At 45.3% G+C, this 19,961-nt stretch overlaps 1 protein-coding gene across 2 annotated transcripts in view; it reads left to right on the top strand.

Annotated features, from left to right (window-relative positions):
- LOC117439998 (uncharacterized) overlaps window positions 1–19,961 on the top strand; it is a 32,060-nt gene that overhangs the window by 10,297 nt on the left and 1,802 nt on the right. The window contains exons 9-22 of one of the 2 annotated variants that reach the window (XM_034076177.2): window positions 1,449–1,551; window positions 3,178–3,306; window positions 4,073–4,258; window positions 4,814–5,061; window positions 6,316–7,188; window positions 7,626–7,722; window positions 7,821–7,922; window positions 8,351–9,757; window positions 10,599–10,721; window positions 10,827–10,955; window positions 11,643–11,835; window positions 14,814–14,938; window positions 16,030–16,220; window positions 17,526–17,659. In XM_034076177.2, the coding sequence (XP_033932068.1) occupies window positions 1,449–1,551; window positions 3,178–3,306; window positions 4,073–4,258; window positions 4,814–5,061; window positions 6,316–7,188; window positions 7,626–7,722; window positions 7,821–7,922; window positions 8,351–9,757; window positions 10,599–10,721; window positions 10,827–10,955; window positions 11,643–11,835; window positions 14,814–14,938; window positions 16,030–16,220; window positions 17,526–17,659 (4,040 nt within the window). Of the gene's footprint in view, window positions 1–1,448; window positions 1,552–3,177; window positions 3,307–4,072; window positions 4,259–4,813; window positions 5,062–6,315; window positions 7,189–7,625; window positions 7,723–7,817; window positions 7,923–8,350; window positions 9,758–10,598; window positions 10,722–10,826; window positions 10,956–11,642; window positions 11,836–14,813; window positions 14,939–16,029; window positions 16,221–17,525; window positions 17,660–19,961 lie in introns of both variants that reach the window. The other variant, XM_034076176.2, reaches the window with a different exon arrangement.

Genomic DNA, 19,961 nt, shown 5'->3' with positions numbered 1-19,961 from the left:
CCAACTCATATCATTTTGGCCACCTTTGAGAGATGGGACCTCATCGAGAAAACACAATAAAATGGGTATGTGACGTAGAAATGGCCACCTTGTACTAGAACATAACATGTATATTCCAATATGTATAGTGGTGTTTTAGTATTCATAAGGTATTATTGCTGAATTGCACAGGTAAAGAGGGTTTGGCTGCTGACGGTGAGGCTAGTCCTTAAAATCACTTTGATCCCATTGGCTGGATCTGTCCCTGGATCTATGAATACTTCCTGATTCTCTGCCTCCTCCTGGCTCCCAGCAGCATGTACAGGACCAGGTGACCTTTACCAAACATAGGCAGCACTAACTCAAAAGGAGTCCATATGTTACTGCGCTGGGTTTTACTGCATTATTTTGTCTGCCTCAAATGTTATCCAAAACATATCTTGGTGTACAGTTTAGCAGTCAAATGTAAACGTTTTGGATCTGGCCACCATGATAGAAACGGAGTTCAAAGTGTATCGGGGGGGCCACGGGGGTCTTAGAAAGTATTAAAAGTTGATAAATGAATTTAGCGAAAATTAAGGCTATTAAACGGGATTTTCCAAGGTATTAAATGTTGTAGCTTGTTTTCAATAAGTATATAAATGGTCCAAAGAGGTTGTATTCTACAGTCTGCCTGAATGTAATCATGGCGTAGGTGTGGAGTTTATTTATGGCATCCCGTTGGACGTCATCTGAACAGGACATCGCACGCTCACTGCTTGATAGCCTGAAGGCCCGTTTACGCCGGTTGTTAAACAACATCGTTATGGGGAAATGCAAGTCTGGGTCCAAATGGTTGGAAGATAAGGAGGAAGGACAATCAATACTGTATATAGTCAATGTGAGGTAAAGTGTGTCGCCAAGGTAACCGGTTAAAACTCCAAGTGGCGATGAGATCTTAAAATGTGTGGAAAGGGTCTTAAAAAAGGTCTTAAAAGGTCTTACATTTGACTTCAGGATTCCTGCATAGACCCTGATTATGTATATAGCCAAATATCACACGCGTGTTTGTCTCGGATTATAAAACATAAATTACAGTGCTAAAAGATGTCAAATTAAATGAAAATAATGAAAAGACAAAATAGTATAAAATGAGAGAACGCAACGAAAATCTAATAAAATACCCAAAATGTGGAACCCAGAGGACAAACAGGGAATCATCTGAAACCAGCTCCAAATCCAGGCTTTATTAAACGGGGGTGTCTTCAGTGTTCTCTTAGATGTTTGGACACGGTCTGCCTCAAACAGGAAGTTGGTCCCAGAGAAAGGGAGCCTGGCAGCTGACGGATCGGACTCCTGATCTGGTTTTGCAGACTCTGGGCCGCACTGACAGACCTGCACTCTGGCAGCGTGCTAACGATGTGCTAAAGGGGCCAACATGAACATTTACCATGCCAGCTGTTCCTGATGATCTCTCTGGTCTTTCTCAGGATCTGTGCGGCGGTGGAGAAGGTGGAGCAGCTGTGGCAGCAGGCCTTCTCTAAGGCCCGCCTCCAGCTGCAGGTGTTCCAGCTGCGAGAGGATGCTCTGCAGGTGGGTCTGACCGGGCTCCTGCTTCCTTATAACATTGATTCATTGCGTAGCAGCAGTGTTTCCACTTTATCCATTTGATGAGCTCCTCTGCTCATCAGTCACACGATCATGATCTCTTCTGGAAATGATACCAGGGTCCGGCACACACAGGCCGACACACGGAGCCGAGCAGGGACACATGTAACATCGGGAAGATACTGCAATAACGAGACGTATAACAAAGTAATGGAGTCTGTTTGGAGAAAAGCTTTCAAAATATCAAACTGCTGTTATTTTTTAAATCTTTCTTACGTCTAGTCTTTCGTAGATGGTCACATAGTTTGGTAATTACTGTGACACTAAATCATTTGTCCTGCAATGCGTTTCAATAATGATTCCAAAGAGTTGGCAAGGGGCTGTGATGGCCCTGGTTACCGAAAGTCGCCTTCACTTAAAAGCAGAGTATTGCGTAATACCCGATCATGTGCTGTGTGTGGTGCTTGTGTGTGTGTGGTGCTTGTGTGTGTGGTGCTTGTGTGTGTCGGTGCTTGTGTGTGTCGGGCCGTGTGTCGGGCCGTGTGTCGGGCCGTGTGTCGGGCCGTGTGTCGGGCCGTGTGTCGGGCCGTGTGTCGGGCCGTGTGTGGGGCCGTGTGTTGGCTTGCTGAGGCTTTTCCCCCAGGACAAAGAGTTGCCGTTAGTGAAGCATTTTGAATACATTTGATAAATGATGATGGCGTGTTAACACAGTTGGGACTAGATCAACCGGTAAACGCTACTCATGAAGCGGCTTCAGATGGCTCCTAAGATAACAAACTGTTGGCAGTAGGAAGGAATTTAAAGACTCGATGTGTCTTCAGCAGAGCACAAGATGTCGGGAAGACATTTAATGTTAAATCTTGTTATGGTGAAATGCTCTAAATACTAAAATGAGCAGCATGCAAACAGTCTGAATCGGCTCCTGCTGAAGTAGTCCTGTGTTCCAAACTATTTGATGGCTACTTGTCAATTATGAATTACATTTCCTCCGTGTTATCTTTAAAATTATTTTATTAAATGGCTTTTAATATTTCCGTTTGTGTTTAATGCCATTAGTTATTAATTTACTCGGTGTGTATTCTGTCATACCCTTTCCTGTATGAAATTGCACTTTTTGTCATTTGAAAAGAACCGTACAAATAGAGCGTGTCTTTCTGATTACACCTTTTGATTTGATGCCCACTATCACTCAGAGTTATTGCATTGTTTTTAATTGACCAAATAATAAAATAATAGTCCCATACGTAGCAGCGGATCAAAGGTCTCCTCCTGAGAGGTGCTCAGTCTCTGAGCGTTCCCCTGACTCCCTCCCAAGCCTGGAGCTTTGCTCAAAGATCTGAGTTCTCCCAGGATGTGAGCTCTGTCCCAGCAGCTCGACACTCCAACACAATCATTCAGATCCTGGTGCTCTTTGGTACTCCGTTATGATCTACAACTGTCCTGCATGTTCTTTTTATTGAGTGGGTGATTATTTATACTCTACGGACCCAAGTCGATATGAACTTGATCTAACCAGGCTGCGAAGACGTCTCTGTACCTTTCCTTTAGCAGTATAGGATAACTAGTGCTTGATAAAAAGTCTGGACTGAATGTGTTTCCTCCCGCCCACAGATCACAGAGCAGATCAAAACTCTTCTCCAGGAGAAACTCCAGCCCTACAAAATAGAGATTGCCAAGGAAGCTGCCGAGGCGGTGCTGCTGGTGTCCCGGTTCGAGGCGGCCATTCACAGACCTGCTATGGTATCTTTATATTCTGTGTTCTTCTTCATTCATTTTTGAACATGTTTTTTGAAATGTGCCTAAAGAAAGTCCACGTTGTGTTACAGTGCGCCTCTGTTAGTCGATCTCGTAGCTCAGATTTTAAAAGTATTTCTCCTGAATAGATATCTGACATCATTCATTCATACTTGCTTCAGCAGTTATTCTTGGTCCTTGTTTCTAATCATTAGTATCTTTTTCTTAAAATGTGAACGTTACTGTCCTTCAAACTATTAAAAAATTGTAAGGATATTTTGTTGTATTTTTCAAAGGGAAGGAACTTTTTGTTCTCTGTTGAGCACAAGACCCCGTGCACTCCGCTCGGGGCCTCTCCGTTTGCCCTCTGCCTGCTGGCTCTAATGGGTGTAACAGGTGATCATTCTGATGATGGACACCTTGGTGATTAAAGGCCAACACATCCCGTACTGCCCTCTCCCTCCTCTGGGGGACACGGCTGCGTCTGTTTGTTGCACATGTTCACACGCCCATACGCTCACGCATTACTTTGTTTAGGTTCGTTAAGGCCCTCTTCGGTTATATTGTACATAGCTATAACACTTGTGTGGTCTCCCATCTTTGTTGCAGCCTCTGAGCCTGGCTGCAACAACACGCAAGCCCCTCAGGTGTTTCCCTCGAGCAACACGGTTTAGGAAAAGCACGTGGAGATGAGCAGAACAACTGGCCTATTGTCACATGACTAAAGTGGGAAAACCCTGATTAAATATCCCCAACCCCCTCGTCTCCCCAGGCGCTGGTCTGTGGTGCTGAAGACGTGATCCACACTGTGGAGGAGGTGCTGCTGCTGCTGGACGGGCCGAGCAGGGAGCGCTGGGTTATGGATGTGGAGCGGCTGAAGGACAAGCTCCACTCTGCGGTTCACTTCATCCTGCAGACCCTGAGGGTGGTCTCCAGCTACCAGCATCACTACAGCAAGGTGAGCGTTGGCTTTCATAGTAGAAATAATATGGACCTTTTATTGATCCCTGCTCGGAAAGTGTTGTAGTGTAACAGAATGAGACCAACACAGGAGGACATGTCGCTCGTTTCCACGGTGACATCGCCATCTTTCCCAAACATATTGAGCAAGATGCAGATAAGGGGCCGCCTTCATCAGACAGGGACACTTGGAAGCTACCTGGACCCGTGTTCTGTGCAAACTTATATTGTTATTGGTCTTTTGATGTATGGTGCATCTCAGGTGATGTTAGGGAGTAGTCCAAAAGTAATGTAACTAGTAGAGTGACTACGCAATTTCAGCAGGGATTAATTTAGTAAAGTAAGGCGTTACTTTTTTATAAAGTAACTAGAATTGTAGTAACTACCCCAACACTGCGAATAGGTGACAATATGTGGCCCACTTTACAGAACCAAAGACTGGCTCTAACGGTCGGTCTGAAAGCAGTACTGTTTCCTGTGCATTGTGTGCCCCCTCCCCGTTACCCCTTGCCCTTCTGAAACATGACCCCTGACCCTGCTCCCCCCCCTCCAGGCCAGCAGCTGGTACCGTCTGGTTCTCAGCGAGAACTTCCTGCAGGCTCTGCTGTCGGGAGTTCACGGAGACAGCGGTTCCATGCAGCGGAGGAACCATGGCACCATCCCTGCGTGGAGGTACAAGATGTCCACCTTCCTGAAGAAGAACCCCCCTCCAGATGTGGAGGAGCTGGTCCATCTGGCACATCTGTCCCTTGCTATCCCAGATGATGACGTCCAGCAGGCAGGGAAGAAGATGTCTCAGAGGTGAGAGCGCTTTGACTTTCACACGGAGGTTATGAAGACTTTGGCTTTGTTTGTGCCAGTCCTTCTACTGATGTGTCTCCTACTCAGTCATGCAACATATTGGTTGACCTTGGCTAAATCTTCCTTTATTTACCTTTCAGACATGTCAAAAACCCAGAAAAATCTGTGTGTGAAAGAAAGTATTATATTTTAAGGATAGTGCCTTGTACATTTATGCATATTTATGTGAACACATATAACAGCAGTACAGTTGATGGCTGTGTTTGCTAACCTTCATTCAATTTAATGTTTTAAACCAATGTCAAGTCGTTCAAGTGTAGTTGGGACGCTGTTTTCTGAAAACACTTGTGTCTTGTAGCTAAAGAAAGAAAACACTACATGGCTTACATGTGTTAAGGGGGACCGGCCCAAACAATTCAGAGTCACTTAATAATCCCTTATTCACTTTCTCATAAAGAAATAATTTAAGGTTCGGCAAAGATTTGACATCCCATACTGGTTTATATTATTTCTGAATGAATAATGTTGTTGGCTTATGTGAAAAAAGCTTCATCTCAGAGTCCATTGCTAGCTTGTTTTAGTGGCATCCCCACTTGCTTTTATCAAGACATGGAATTGCTATGTTGTCATGGAGATGGCTCTATTCACAGACTATTCATCGTAGCACTTGGCCATGTTGCCAGCTAGTTCAATGTTTGAAAGCTCTTGAAAAGGCAAGTTTGCATAAATAAAATCAAAAACATTTAAATCTGCGGCACATGGACACGAGACACAATTCCATAAAAGGACCATGATGCATGGTTTTATAGATACTCCCGACATTATGCTACGTCGTCATGAGCAACCGTAGAAATGGAACATTTGGCTGTTCAGAAACAGTGACACATTTAACCGTAGTTTATATACTCTCCTATATATGTTTCTGCTCCTGTAGTATATGTCTCTATTTCTGTTGCTGCTGTATTTTAGTCTTCTAAAGAACATTTGAATTAATCCAGAATATTTTAGATTGTGTGTATTATTTATGATACATGTCTTTTCTACCGTTATGTTTTACTTGCGGTTATATTAGCTGTTTTTATGCTATACTATTTATTTCACCTTTTAAATATGTAATGCCTGCGCACACTGCTGCTTTTAACACAAATCATTTCCCAATTTGGGTTCAATAAATATCTATCTAAGCAGTACAACTTTTTAAATGTATTTTTCACTGTTATTTTTTACCACAAGTCTTCATGTGCTCTCCATCAGGTGCATGACCCTGAGGAAGCTCCTCATGTCCTCTGGCCCCGTGGCTGTGGGGCTGCTGCAGCGGGCCCTACAGTGGCAGTACGAGCTGTTGCGGAACAGCCCATTTGCCCCCCCCCGTGATGATGGTGCTTCAAACAGAACCGCTAGAGAAGGCCAGGACCTCACTAACGGTGTAAAGGAACAGAAAGCAGCCCCCCAGACTGTCTCTGCTTCAGCTGAGGGCAAACCCCCCTCCCTCAGCTCCTTCGACTCAGGCTTCGATGGAGCTGGGGGCTGCCAGTTGGACGCCTGGGGGGGGAGGGAAGGAGTGGAGAGTCTGTGCACATCAGCTGGCATTAGGGACTCTGTGAGTCCGCCTCAAATCCACGAGGAGAACATCTCCAGTGTTTCCGATCCTGAAGACCTCAGGGAGCAGTTTGGCTCCTTGGGGAACTCATCCAGGGCGAGCATCCTCATCACCCCTAAAGTCATCGTGGATTCCCTCAACCTGGAGATAAAAGTGAAGCGCTCAGCCGCCCTACCCAGTAACCCCTGGCTCAGCTTGCCGGTGGACAATCTGGAGAACTCGTACACGGTTACCATCACGCAGAACCCGACGCCGCACAAGGGAGACCTTCAGTTGGATGGCTCCGACCCCTGCAGGTGCCGGGACCAGCGCACTCAGACGGACGCGTTGAGCCGCACACAGCCCACAGACTGGGCCCTGCACTCTCAGAGCAGCTTGGAGGACCCTGAACTGAGTCCCATTCGCAAAGTCCTCTCCAGCACCATCACAGAGGTCCGAGAGCGCTCCATCCTCACCACAGAGGGGGGCCCCACTCTCCTCTGGGACTCCTATGACCTCCATGAGCAGGTTCTGGATGCTGTGGATGGGTAAACACAAGTGTTTAAATATATATTGTTAAACGTAATAAACACAACGTTTGTATACTTTAACTGCTTTATTGAGATGGCACATAATCGAGCGGCATCTTCCACACACTGAACCAAACTGTGCAGGCAGCACACGGGTCAGAGGGGAAACTCCTCCCCGCAAAGCACACATGGGATAAACATGTTGACAACTCTTAGAAGGAGTGGAGTCAACATGTGAAGTTAGGATCCCACTCCTCATTTGAGTGACCTGCTAATGGGGCAGTTCTTCTTTAACTGCATTGTTCTCACTTTCTGCTGCTTCGAAACATCGAATACTTTCCAACGTTCCTTTATTAAGAAATTGAAGGCTCCACAAAAGGCATTGCTAAAAAGAGGTTACTTTGAAAGTACTGTTTTTCTACTTGCTATAAACGGCCTGCCTTTCTTATTTCCAGAGTGATGGATATCTCTCTGAATGACTGGGAGGTGAAGGAGCAGGAGGGTCTGAGGGAGGTGGAGCAGATCCTGGTCAGGGCGGATGCAATGCTGGAGGTAAGAGAGGCACCGGTCGTGGCATTCAGGGCTGCACGTCAGATGTCCATCACAGTGGATGTGATGGACAGTGACATGAAGGGGTTTCTCCACAGAAGGAGGAGAACGTCCTGGCTCAGGAGGCGGTGCTGGAGGCCCTGCTGAGGGCCGAGGACCGGCACCAGTGGCCCCTGTGGGACAGCGAGTCGCAGCTCAGTGCGGTAGGTTACACTTCAGTCCCCTTCACAAGGTTATTCACCGACTGAATATACCGGTTTACTCACGGTGCACTTGGTGACTAGTCGTGTTGACTGAGGTATAGGTAGTGCTCTGACGGATGGAAACCAACAGGAAGCCTATCGTATTACTTAGTTTCAGGTGTACATTGTGCCCGAGGTGAAGAAAGTAATCGGATCTTGAACTTGGGTAGAAGTGTTGTGTAGAAATGCACTGTTACAAGTAGTAGTCCTCCATTCAAAAAGTACAAAAGTATTGGCATGAACATATACTTAAATGACCAAAAGTACTTGTATACAGTGGGGGACAGATTGAGGGTTTTATTTACTTTATTGAAGTGCAGACTCCACAGCCAGTGTAAACCTGGGGCGTTTGTTCATCATGCTCCATCTGCTTCCTCTCTTTTCTAAAGATGTCCTCCAGTGAGCTGGCAGAGGCCGGTGTGCTGGGTCTCCAGGATGACCTGGACCCTGCGGAGTCCGACCAACTCTGTGAGCCCACATCGGCTGGGTCTGCGGGTGGCGCTCAGGCTTCTGAAGATGAGGGGCTCCACACTGACACAGCAGCTTTTCACAGCAGGCCGGACCTGCTGACGGAGTTGAGGAAAGTCCACATCCTGGATGAGCTGATCATGGAGGAGAACAGGAAGATCCACAAGCTTCGGCGCTGCGTAGAAAGCCCAGAACAGTCTGCGAGCAAACCGCCAAACACAAACGAGACGAACAAAGAGAGGCAGGCGTTCAGGGTACAACTGGAGAAGGAGAAAAGGGAGGTGGAGAAGCTGGAGGAGAGCTTGGACAACGAGCAGAGGGTGAAGAAGCATAAGGACGGCGCGAAAAAGGTGGTTAAATGTTCCATTATGGAGAAGGCTAGGAGTGAGACCGAGGAGGACAAAGCACTCTGTGATGCGCTCGTATCAGGAGGGTGGAACGGATCACGGAGAACTCATCCTCCGGCTTCAGACCACACTGATCCCCAGGGTCAGGAGTCCTGTGAGGCTGGACATGTTCCGCTAGACCCCGATGCTGCCAAAGAGGCTACCCCACAACACTTGGTTCCTGATTCGGAGTGTCAAGAGGATAGCCCTGAGGCTGAGCCGTCACTATCTCATACACACACTTTAAATAATACCTCTGACTTAAAGGTACCTCACGAAGAGCTGTGTGTCCAACCTCAGGGATGTGTCTCCGATAAGGAACCAGACGGATCGAGGGAAAAGGCTTCTCCAGCCTCTGAAATAAAGCTCGATTATGGATCGTTTGACCCGGGAGGAAAACCCTCCCATCCTCCCGCGCCTAAGCCAAGGACAGCTTCCCTTCCTGTGAACAACAGCCTCCAACATGAACCCCCCCTCTCCTCAGAGCTGCAGAATCCAGAGCGGCCCGCTGTTGATCAAGGTCCTGGTCCCGTGCAACGTGATCTGCAAGATGAGCCGCATGATGCACTGCCAGGGAATGTGACTGCAGCTGTCCTTCACAGCTTTGTTCTCGATCCAAATGTGAAGGAGCGCACTAACAACAACAATAACAACAACCATGCACTCACTGAGGAGTGCAACATGTCTTCAGACGCTGAAGATGAGGGGGGTGCATCAGTGGGAGCTGCATGTTTGCGCCAGACAGGTTTGCAGCCAGCGGAGCAGGTGCAGGCTCTATCTCCTGCAGCGGTGCCCTCGGCCCCCCAGCTGCCCCCTGACCTGCCTCTGGAGGTGGAACCTGGAGGGAGAGCGGACCTCCAGGGTGCTGTTCAGAGCTCTGAAGCCACGAGGGGACCAGGCTCAGGGATTCAAGCCCAGCTCCACATCAACATGACGCAGCAGGTACATGTTCTACTGTAACACACAGTTAAAGCTGTGTTCTTATTTTCATACCTATATATTAAAGAGGCCCTTTTGTGCTTTTCAGGGTCTTCCCTTTCCTGTCGTGTGTTTATAGATTTTGTTCATGCAAATGGTTTAGTCGACCACTTGATTGACCACTTGCCTGAAACGCCTCCATTGGACTCATTTGTTTACTTCTGTAACATAGTGACATCAATATGTGAAATCCGCGCTTCTAATGGCTAGCGCCCCAACCCATTGTTGGTGACAGGCGAAGCAGGCGGGACATCTATAAGCAGTTGACCAATCAAACAGAGCTAGCCAGCTAACCAATCAGAGCAGACTGGGCTCTGGTTTCAGACAGAGGGTGAAAAGAGGTGCTGCAGCACAGGCAGTGTGATTAAAAATAAAGCTTTTTGAACATTACAGCATGGAGACATGTCCCAGTAGAGACACTACATACTGATATACACGTGGACATCAGCAGAATGTCCCCTTTAAGATCCCTCAAATAGACCGTTTACATGCATCTCGTATTTAAATTTGTACACAAACATCAGTTAAACAGAAACGTTTGTATACTGTTCTCATTTGAATGTGGGCTATGAATATTCTATCTAATACTGATATTCTGAACAATCTGTGCTGTTGTATTTGCTGTAAAGTGTCTCTACTGTAGGCTATTTTTATTACATGTACAGCACTTTGGCTCGACCAAAAATCGTTTATAAATGTGCTATATAAATAAAACATGCGGTGAGTTGCCCAGCGCTGGTGAGAATCCCCAGCGTCATCCTTCATTTGATTGAAGTGTATTTCTTTTTTCTTTTTGTGATTACAGATGACAGATTTTAAGACCCCCATAGTTCTGGATACGGGCTCTGGTTTGATGAAAGCAGGATTTGCAGATCAGGACCTCCCAAACATTATATTCCCAACAATCATTGGGATGCCAAAATATGAGGTAAGGGCACACACTTATGTGTAGAACTCTCTTTTCTCTACAAAAAAGCATTATAACGTGGCTTTGATTTGAGCTCGCCTCTAATCAGAAGTGTTGTCTTTGTAGGAAATAATGAACGGTAACCTTGAGAGGGAGACCTACATTGGACACGAGGCTCAGCACATGAGAGGGGTCCTGGCTCTGAGGCATCCCATAAAGAACGGGATCATTCGCAACTGGGACGACATGGAAAAGGTAAGTGGGACTGGATATGACTGATACAGTAGGTACAGTATGAAGTCACTGGGAGTATATCTCTATGAAATGGATGCGTTATTTTCAAGAGGGGTAAGCTTTAAAACCCGGCACTGTGTTTATATAAATAGTATGAGTGAGTGGATCAGTTCCACAACTTGTCCTCCGTCATAACTCAAACACTTTCACTAATCTATTACTATATAACAAATATTTGTATGATTCTTCATTAAATGTGGAGGCTTGGAAGAACACGTTTTTGTACTTTGATTTGACTGAATGAGTGTTGGTGCCGCATAACTAAGCGCTATCCATTTTAGAATTTTGTTTTATGTTGTAAATAAATCAGCCGCAGATATTAATCGGCCCATATTTGTACTAAATTGCGTCTTAATGTCTCTGTTAATCCCAACCTCCCAAAAGCAGGTGATGCATCAATTCTGAAATGAAACGTTATCAATTCTCATTTTTCTGCTTCTTCCTTTTAAAAAAAAAAAAAAAAAAAATCTGTTCTTACAACACAGCTGGACAGAAACCCACTGCCGTCCAATTCTTCTTTTCCCCCGGTCACACATTGTGTTCTGACATTTAGTAGTCCAGTGATCACATTGCTCAGCTAGAAGAAAGGTAAACCTTTTAGTAGGTAACCATGGAGAGGGGAGCTTTGACTCCCTTTTCTTGTTTCAGATTTGGCAACACACGTTCCAGCAGCTGGGTGTGGACCCGGACAATCACCCTGTCCTGCTTACGGAGGCGGCCATGAACCCCCTGGGGAACCGGCAGCGGATGGTGGAGATCATGTTCGAGTGCTTCAATGTTCCCTTCACATACGTGGCCATGCAGGCCGTGCTGGCCCTTTACGCAGCGGGGAGATCCACCGGTGCGTAGGCCAACTCTCCAATCTAGCTTTATTTATGTAACACTTTCAAACCTCCAGACCAAAGTGCTGTACAGAGAGATACAGAAAATATAAAATCACACAACTCGGCTCACAAAACATAAAAATAAGTATAAAATCACATAAAAGGTACAAACACAAAACAAACCAGAATAAACGTAACACTTATAAAAAAAACAAAACGGCCATATAGTAAAAACAATAGACCACTGAAAGCAAATAAAACTTGGTTTCGAATGCTAAGGAGAAGAGGTGGGTTTTTAGACAGGATTTAAAAACAGACAGTGTGGGAGCCTGTCTGATTAGCACGGGCAGGTCGTTCCACAGTTTAAGGGCGGCAGCAGAGAAAGCATGGTCCCCTCTGAGCTTTGACTTTGTTTTTAGCACCCTCAGGAGCAATTGATCAGCTGACCTGAGAGTGCGAGTGGGCGTGTAGCTGTGTAACAGCTCAGAGAGGTAGGGCGGGGCCAGGCCATTGAGGGCTTTAAAAGTAAATAAAAGAGTTTTAAAATGAATGAACGGGCAGCCAGTGGAGTGAAGCTAAAATGGGGGAAATGTGCTCATGTTTGCGTGTGCCAGTTAACAGCCGTGCTGCTGTGTTTCGCACCATCTGCAGGCGAGCAAGGGAGGACGCACTTATTCCCATATATAGTGCATTACAGTAATCCAAGCGGGAGGTGACAAAGGCATGGATTACCATTTCAAAAAGGTCACTACTTATAAAAGGCTTTATTTTGGGTAGCTGCCTGAGGTGAGGTGAGCTGAGCTGTTTTTAACGACTGCCTGGATCTGGCTGTCCAGCTTGAGTTCAGGGTCCATCTTTATACCAAGATCTGTTATGGTAGGCCTGGTGGAGTGGCCCAAGGATCCTAGGTATATAGGAGTGGGCCGAGGGGCACCAAAAACCCTCACTTCGGTTTTGTCATCGTTTAATTAAAAAAAAGTTGCATGCCATCCAGGACGTAATGTCTTCAAGGCAGTTTAACAGTGGTTTAATTGAGTGCGAGTCGTTCTTTTTAAGTGGCACATATATTTGGCAATTGTCTGCATAGCAATGAAAAGCGATGCCTTGCTTTCTGAGAATGGACCAGAGAGGAAGCAACAGGGGGCCTAACACTGAGCCCTGTGGAACCCCACAAAGGAGAGGAGCAGACGAGGACTCAGAGTCCCCAAGGCTGACGCAGAAAGTCCTACCAGTCAGATACGACCTAAACCATTTGAGGGCTTTGCCCCCAATGCCCACCCACTAGGGGTGTAACGGTATCCGTATTCGTCCCGTACCGTCACGGTTCGGCACATGCGGTCACACGACGAATACGCCTTTTTTTACGAGTGGGAAAGAAGTCTGTCATTCAGGGCAGTATCCACTACACTATATATAATCCAGAGGGCGGTATTGCGCCTAAATGCTGCTGTTTGCCAGCTGCCCTTAAACGACAAATGAAGAACAAGAAGAAACACAACAACAAAACGAACAAAATACAAGAAGAAGAAAAGTTAGCGATTTCAGATAACACACAGGAGCTAGAACCCACCTGCTTCTTTTAAATCAGCTGTGTGGGAACATTTCGGTTCCCTGTGGACTACAATAACGATTAAGTGTGCGAGTGGTGGATTGGATCGGACGAGGACGGTGTGTCGGCGTTGTTCTACAGTGGTGCGGTATGCTAATGGTAACACACGCCAAACATGCTGAATCATATCAGAAGGCATCACCCAGATTTGCCAATCACCGGAGAAGACAACAGCAGTTCAACAGCTGATCCCCGCTGTTTTTAAGAAGCCAATAGACATGAAAGCCGAGAGACCAAAATAAATACCGGAAGCTTTTGGCATATGTTTTTCAACGACTTTGCGCTCTTGAAACACTTTCTTATTATTTATGTCATATTTTCAAGACATTCTTTTTAGTTTTACAGCTTGATGAAACCTTTTTGTTTGACATCAGCCATTATAGATAATATGGCCATTCTCAAATCACTACTGGAGGGAATACGTGAGATAAAAAAAAAGAAGTTAATTAAAAAAATACCATGCATGATTATTACAAAAATAATCTTAGTACAAGAAGTTAAATGGAAAACACAATTTTATATAAAATATTCCTAGAACCACCAAGGGGGTCCTCATATAAACATGTCACATTTGTGTATTTTATAGTTTTGCATAATATATCATTTTGTTCATTGGTTTGTTAAACAGATATTACTTCAGTTGAAAAACTCCTTGGAAAAATCAGTTTTAAAAAATGTTATGTTGTTTTTTTTTCATGCATAAAATGAAAATATCCTTAGTTTGTTGTAATGCATGCATGAAGAAGTTAATAAATCACACACTGAGGGAACATCACTATATTGGAATTATTTGTATAGGCTTTTTCGATCAAAAATGTTCGGGGTCGGTCAGGGGGTACTTGGCTGAGAAAATGTTTCAAAGGCGGTACATTACTGAAACCAGTTTGAGAAGCACTGCTTTAAAGAATGATGTCGGAGAATTTTTTTGGTTTTGCCTCTTTCACAGTTGTCTGATAGACGCCAACACTGCCTCAGCATTTGTAAAGAGACTTGTAGTTTGTCCTTATTCCATCTTCTCTCAGCTCTACGGCATTCACGTCGGGCAGCCAGAGTCGTGGCATTTAGTTTTGGGTTGCCTTGTTTTTAATGGAGCCACAGTGTCCATGGCAGCTTTACATGTGGAGTGAAACCATAAGCTCAGCTCCTCCGTAGTGTTAGACATAGGCTCATGAATAACACCATTTTTTATGATATATACAACTCTGTAGCCACCGTAAAGCACAAGTACACTAACAAACACCACTTTATGAAGTCATAAAGTCTTCATAAGGACTTGAACTTGCATCTTCATACGTTTAAACTTCTTTCTTAAAGCCATTTTTGATGTAATTGGATCAAAAAATGTGATCCATTTGAAAATCATTGCGCTTTTATTTGTATTTCAAGGTGTGGTGTTTGACTCTGGAGACGGGGTGAGCCACAGCGTGCCAGTGTTTGAGGGATACTGTCTGCCTCATGCAGTGCAGCGCTTCCCTCTGGCTGGTGTCGATGTTACAATGCATCTGAAAAAGGTATTCATGTCCTTTCTTTTGATTGTGTTTCACAGTTTATTGGCAGTAACGTGAACGGATAACACTTCCGATTGGCTTTGGGGTTTTGTGAATAATGTTGTACACAGAGGAATTATTTACGTGAATATTTAGCCAATGTTGCACAGGGTGCTTCGAGCGCCAGCGGACATTCATTGGATTAGTGGATCGTGCTTCATTAAGTACATATTGCAATGATAACAACAACCATCTAATTTGTAGTCAAAAACAGCCTTTGCCGACTTTAAAACATGGAAGCTTATCAAAACAATATTTTATTATGTTATTCATCCAACTCTGTTAACATGACTGAATGCCAGTTTGTAATTTCATTAAGATGATAAGAAGGGCCTCTTGCAATTAAATTGCCATAAAGGCTTCAAATGTTTTTAAATGTTTTAATCCATCATTTATGTAGCTTTTAAATCTTCTGATTGATATCATAACTCTGCTGTTCTCGGCCGTACCCCACTGGGATACCTGTTCAAGTAGATGAACCAATGATCTGTTTGTGACCCACCCATATACAAAGTCATAATGGAACATCTCTTACATGACACTTATCTCAAAGTATACAAATAAATGTTAGTCAAACTACTGACTATTTATTTTTGTAATGGTTTTTTTGTTTGTATATTCAACATAAAACCTTGTACATGTTAACTTGTGGCCTCTCTTACTTAGAAAAAATGTAGAGAACTAAAGTATAAAGACATAAATAGAAGAATACATTTGTTTGCCTTGACATTTCCCACTGTGTGATACGTTTTCCATTTAAGTTGGTAAGTAATTGTTTACATTATATAGACCTCTCTTATATATCCATCCACTGCTCTCATATATCTATCATTATCAATCACACATTTATACAATTGTGCATTCCTTGGGTGTTGAATAAGCCAGAATGTCTCAAACAGTAGCGTACACATTTACCCAAAAGGTACTTGGTTTAAATTGACTAGTGATTTGTGACTGTCCACATCGCATAGCAGCGTGTTCCAGTCCCTGTGTGGTGTGAAACTGTAACTGCCTCTTCCATCCCCTGACTGACGTTCGGTGTGCCTGTGCTTCAGCTGCTGCAGGAGCAAGGGGTCAGCATGCGCACCTCAGCGGAGATGGAGATAGTGAGGGAGATGAAGGAACGGTGCTGCTGTGTGGCTCTCAACTATGAAGCGGAGCTGAGTCAGGGGGAGGCGTCCAGCGCAGAGATGCATTACAACATGCCGGATGGACAGATCGTCACCCTCAGCTCGGAGAGGTTCAGGTAACCGTCTGCACATCGAGGACACTCGATGTACACTGGAAGGCTGGAAAGTCATTTCATTCAGCATTGGAGGACAGCATTAGCTCCGTGAAACATACTAAACAAAAAGAGATCTATCATTAGCATGGTGCCTCCGCCAACTGAGAGTTTATAGGAAGATCTATTTATTTATTTGAGTTTGTCAGGAAGGTGCTGACCAGTTCCTCTGAGATATAAAGCTTACTTGAAAGCAAAGGTGGGAGAAGTCCTCAGATCTTGTACTTGAGTAGAAGTACCAGAGTGTAGGGTTACTCTGTTACACGTAAAAGTCCTGCATTCAAAATGTTACTCAAGTAAAAGTATTGGCATCTAAATATACTTTAAGTACTAAAAGTCAAAGTTCTCGCAATGCAGATTTCAGAATAATATATATGATATGTTTTCTAATGATTGATCATGAAAGTGTTCTCAAAGCTGGTGAAGGTGCAGCTAGTCTGAAGTACTTTGTAGACTGCAGGGTAGCTGGTGAAGGTGCAGCTAGTCTGAAGTACTTTGTAGACTGCAGGGTAGCTGGTGAAGGTGCAGCTAGTCTGAAGTACTTTGTAGACTGCAGGGTAGCTGGTGGAGGTGCAGCTAGTCTGAAGTACTTTGTAGACTGCAGGGTAGCTGGTGAAGGTGCAGCTAGTCTGAAGTACTTTGTAGACTGCAGGGTAGCTGGTGGATTTACTCCAGGTGGAACTAAAGTCTGATTCAACACTTGATTAGATTTCACATCATTCATCCACATCTGTGAAGTAACTAAAGGTATTACATACATGGAGTGGAGGAAAAGTACACCATTTACCTCTGAGTTGTAGTGGAGTAGAAGTACATAGTAGTCAATAATTGAAATACTCAAGTAAAGTGCACGTACCTCATCATTTTGACTTAAGCACAGTACTGGAGTACATGCACTAGTTACCTTACACCACTGCTTGAAAGTGCAAAGCATATTGAAAGGCTTTCAATCTTCATGTCATTTTTACTATCCAGTACTTTGATGTTTGACACAAAACACAACACGAACATTAGCCTCAGTTAGTGTCTAAAGCTAAATGGCACGTGGGGACTCGGCTTGGAAACTTGCCTCTGCGGTTCAAGTGAACTTGCCTCCCAGGCATTGCTGACGTTTCTCATGATTCTAACATGGGTCAGGGCAGGAGTCACCAGTTTAAGGATACATCTGACTTGATCTGTACAATAATAATGTCAAAGCCCACTTCAGAGGGCGGATGTCTCTTCTAACAGTCCACTCAAATAGCTCTATAACTTCCCCTGTTCCTCCAGGGCCCCTGAGATTCTCTTCAAACCCGAGCTGATTGGACAGGACCATTATGGGATGCATGAGAGCGTTTACAAGTCAATCCTCAGCTCAGACATTGACCTGCGGCGCAGCTTCCTGGGAAACATCGTCCTGTCAGGTAACGGAGGGTTGTTGTTGTTGAGCTGTTGCACTGGCTGCTGCTGCCATGCTTTAATCCTGAGGAGGGGTTTAATGTGAAGCCAGATCAGAGCGAGGTATGATGAGCCGAAAGCCAGAGTTTTCTATAGTACCTAAGTGGCTCTCTTTTTACCTGGCTAGATTGCCATGGTTACTTAGGCTGCAGACACTTATGTTCAGAGTTTAAGCTTGAAATCAGCAGATACCGCTGGTCACTAACAAGTTATTTTAAAGAGTGTCTTTGTAGTCAATCTGAGAGGTAAATATTCTAATCTGAGGATTAAGTTGTAATTTTGTGGAGCACTAACGGTACATTTATGCCACATTTATTTATCTAGGAAACCAGACTAGCTGAGTCTGGTTCTATCAAAGAGCAAAACTACACTTTCTTCTGGATGGGGAAAAGCCAAATATGAACACCGCACACACGGCGTAGGCTTTGCAGTGTCCAACAAGCTGGTGAAAAGGACCATTCCCTGACGCTCTGCCAGCCCAATACATGTGATGTGTGCCTGCGCCCCCACACTGCCGAGGGAAGCTGCGGTCAAGGACCAGTTCTACGACAGCCTGGCAGGCGTCTTGAACAAGATTCCCCCCGAGGACTGCGTGATGCTGCTCGGCGATTTCAATGCTCGTGTTGGCGCCGATTATCTGGCATGGCCGGATGCAATCAGTCCCTTTGGTGTTGGGAAAACGGACAGCGAGTTCTCGAGCTGTGCAGTCAACATGGGCTCTGCATCGCAAACACTTGGTTCCAGCAGAAGCAACGTCGGCGAGTGACATGGCTGCGTCCGCGGTCCAAGCACTGGCACCAGCTAGACTTGGCTTTGGTCAGAAGACGTGACATTGGCCTAGTCAGATGCTCCAGAACTTACCACACTGCTGATGGTGATACCGACCACTCGCTTGTTCTAACCCAGACGAACATGCCTAAACGAAAACCTACCCCAAGACAAAAAGAGAAGCCGCGCCAAAACACCGCAAGAATGAAGTGCGCAGGTCAGCGTCCTGCTGTATGGTTCCGAGGCGTGGGCAACTTACGCGCAGCACGAAAGAGATAAATGCTTTTCACGTGCGGTGCCTGTGCAACATCCTCGGGATCACATGGCGGAACAAGGTCACGAACGAGGCGGTGCTGGCGCGTACGGGCAGCAAGTCAATGTTCCAAACACTGAAGGCTGCGGTGGCTCGGTCACCTTCGCAGAATGCCAGATGGCCGCCTGCCAAAGGACATCTTATACAGCGAGCGGAGTGCTGGTTCCAGAGGCAGAGGACGACCACTGCTGCGCTTCAAGGATGTCGTAAAGCGTGACATGAGGGCCCTGGACATTGCGACGGACAACTGGGAGAGGCTGGCGGAGGACCGGACGAAGTGGCGCCAGCAGCTGCGCGAAGGTGGTGACCGACTTGACAAAGACTGGATTCGTGGACTTGCTCAAAAACGTGGACATACTGGATCTCTCTGATTGCGCTGTACGATCTCTTGTAGATTTTCTTGCCAATAATCATTTATCTTCAATAAATGTGACAATCTATCAGTGATGCATAACAACTAGGGATGCTCCGATCGCCAATTTCGGGGCCGATCGCTGGAATCAGTATCGGCCGATACCGATCGCCGATCCGATCGAGTGGGCGGGGCCTAAATGGAAGATTTAAACATCACTTTAAATCTTCCATTTAAAGTGATGTTTAAAACTCAGTTAATGGGGCTCATTCACTGGAGCTTCCACAAACCACAATCAACTTAATTATTACATTCAAATGATGAACATTATTCAAGTTTACATTCACTTTGGAGAATAACACGGGAGAGATGAGCGGAAGCGCTCTCTTTTCCTCTCTCCCCCCCTCTCCCCCTCTCTCTCTCTCCTGACAGCCTGTCAGTATCTCATGCAGCTAATGAGTGACCTGACAGTGAAGAATAAATATATTTATAACTAGTTTAGCTTGTTCCAGGTAGATAAAATAGCTAAGTGTGTTAGGTCTAACTCTTGTGTGTTTCGCTGCGCTCACCGGTCCGGCGGGCGGAGCTGCAGGATTTCTGCTTCACGTTGCATTCCGCTATTTTACTGTCTTTTTCGGACACCTTAAAATAATGCCAGACCGGTGAAGCCATTTTGGCGAGCTTGTTTTGCCGCACACAGAGAAAAGTGTCATGTATTTTACGTCATGCGATCGACTCTCGCGATCGGCATGTTTAGAGAGCACCGATCGATAGAGTGAGTATCGGCCGATCTCGATCGGTGACCGATCGATCAGAGCATCCCTAATAACAACAG

The sequence above is a fragment of the Pseudochaenichthys georgianus genome, chromosome 24 (assembly GCF_902827115.2).
Source record: "Pseudochaenichthys georgianus chromosome 24, fPseGeo1.2, whole genome shotgun sequence".
Lineage (NCBI taxonomy): Eukaryota > Metazoa > Chordata > Actinopteri > Perciformes > Channichthyidae > Pseudochaenichthys > Pseudochaenichthys georgianus.
The sequence above is the reverse complement of the archived record's forward strand: the minus strand, read 5'-3'. Positions and strand labels throughout refer to the sequence as shown.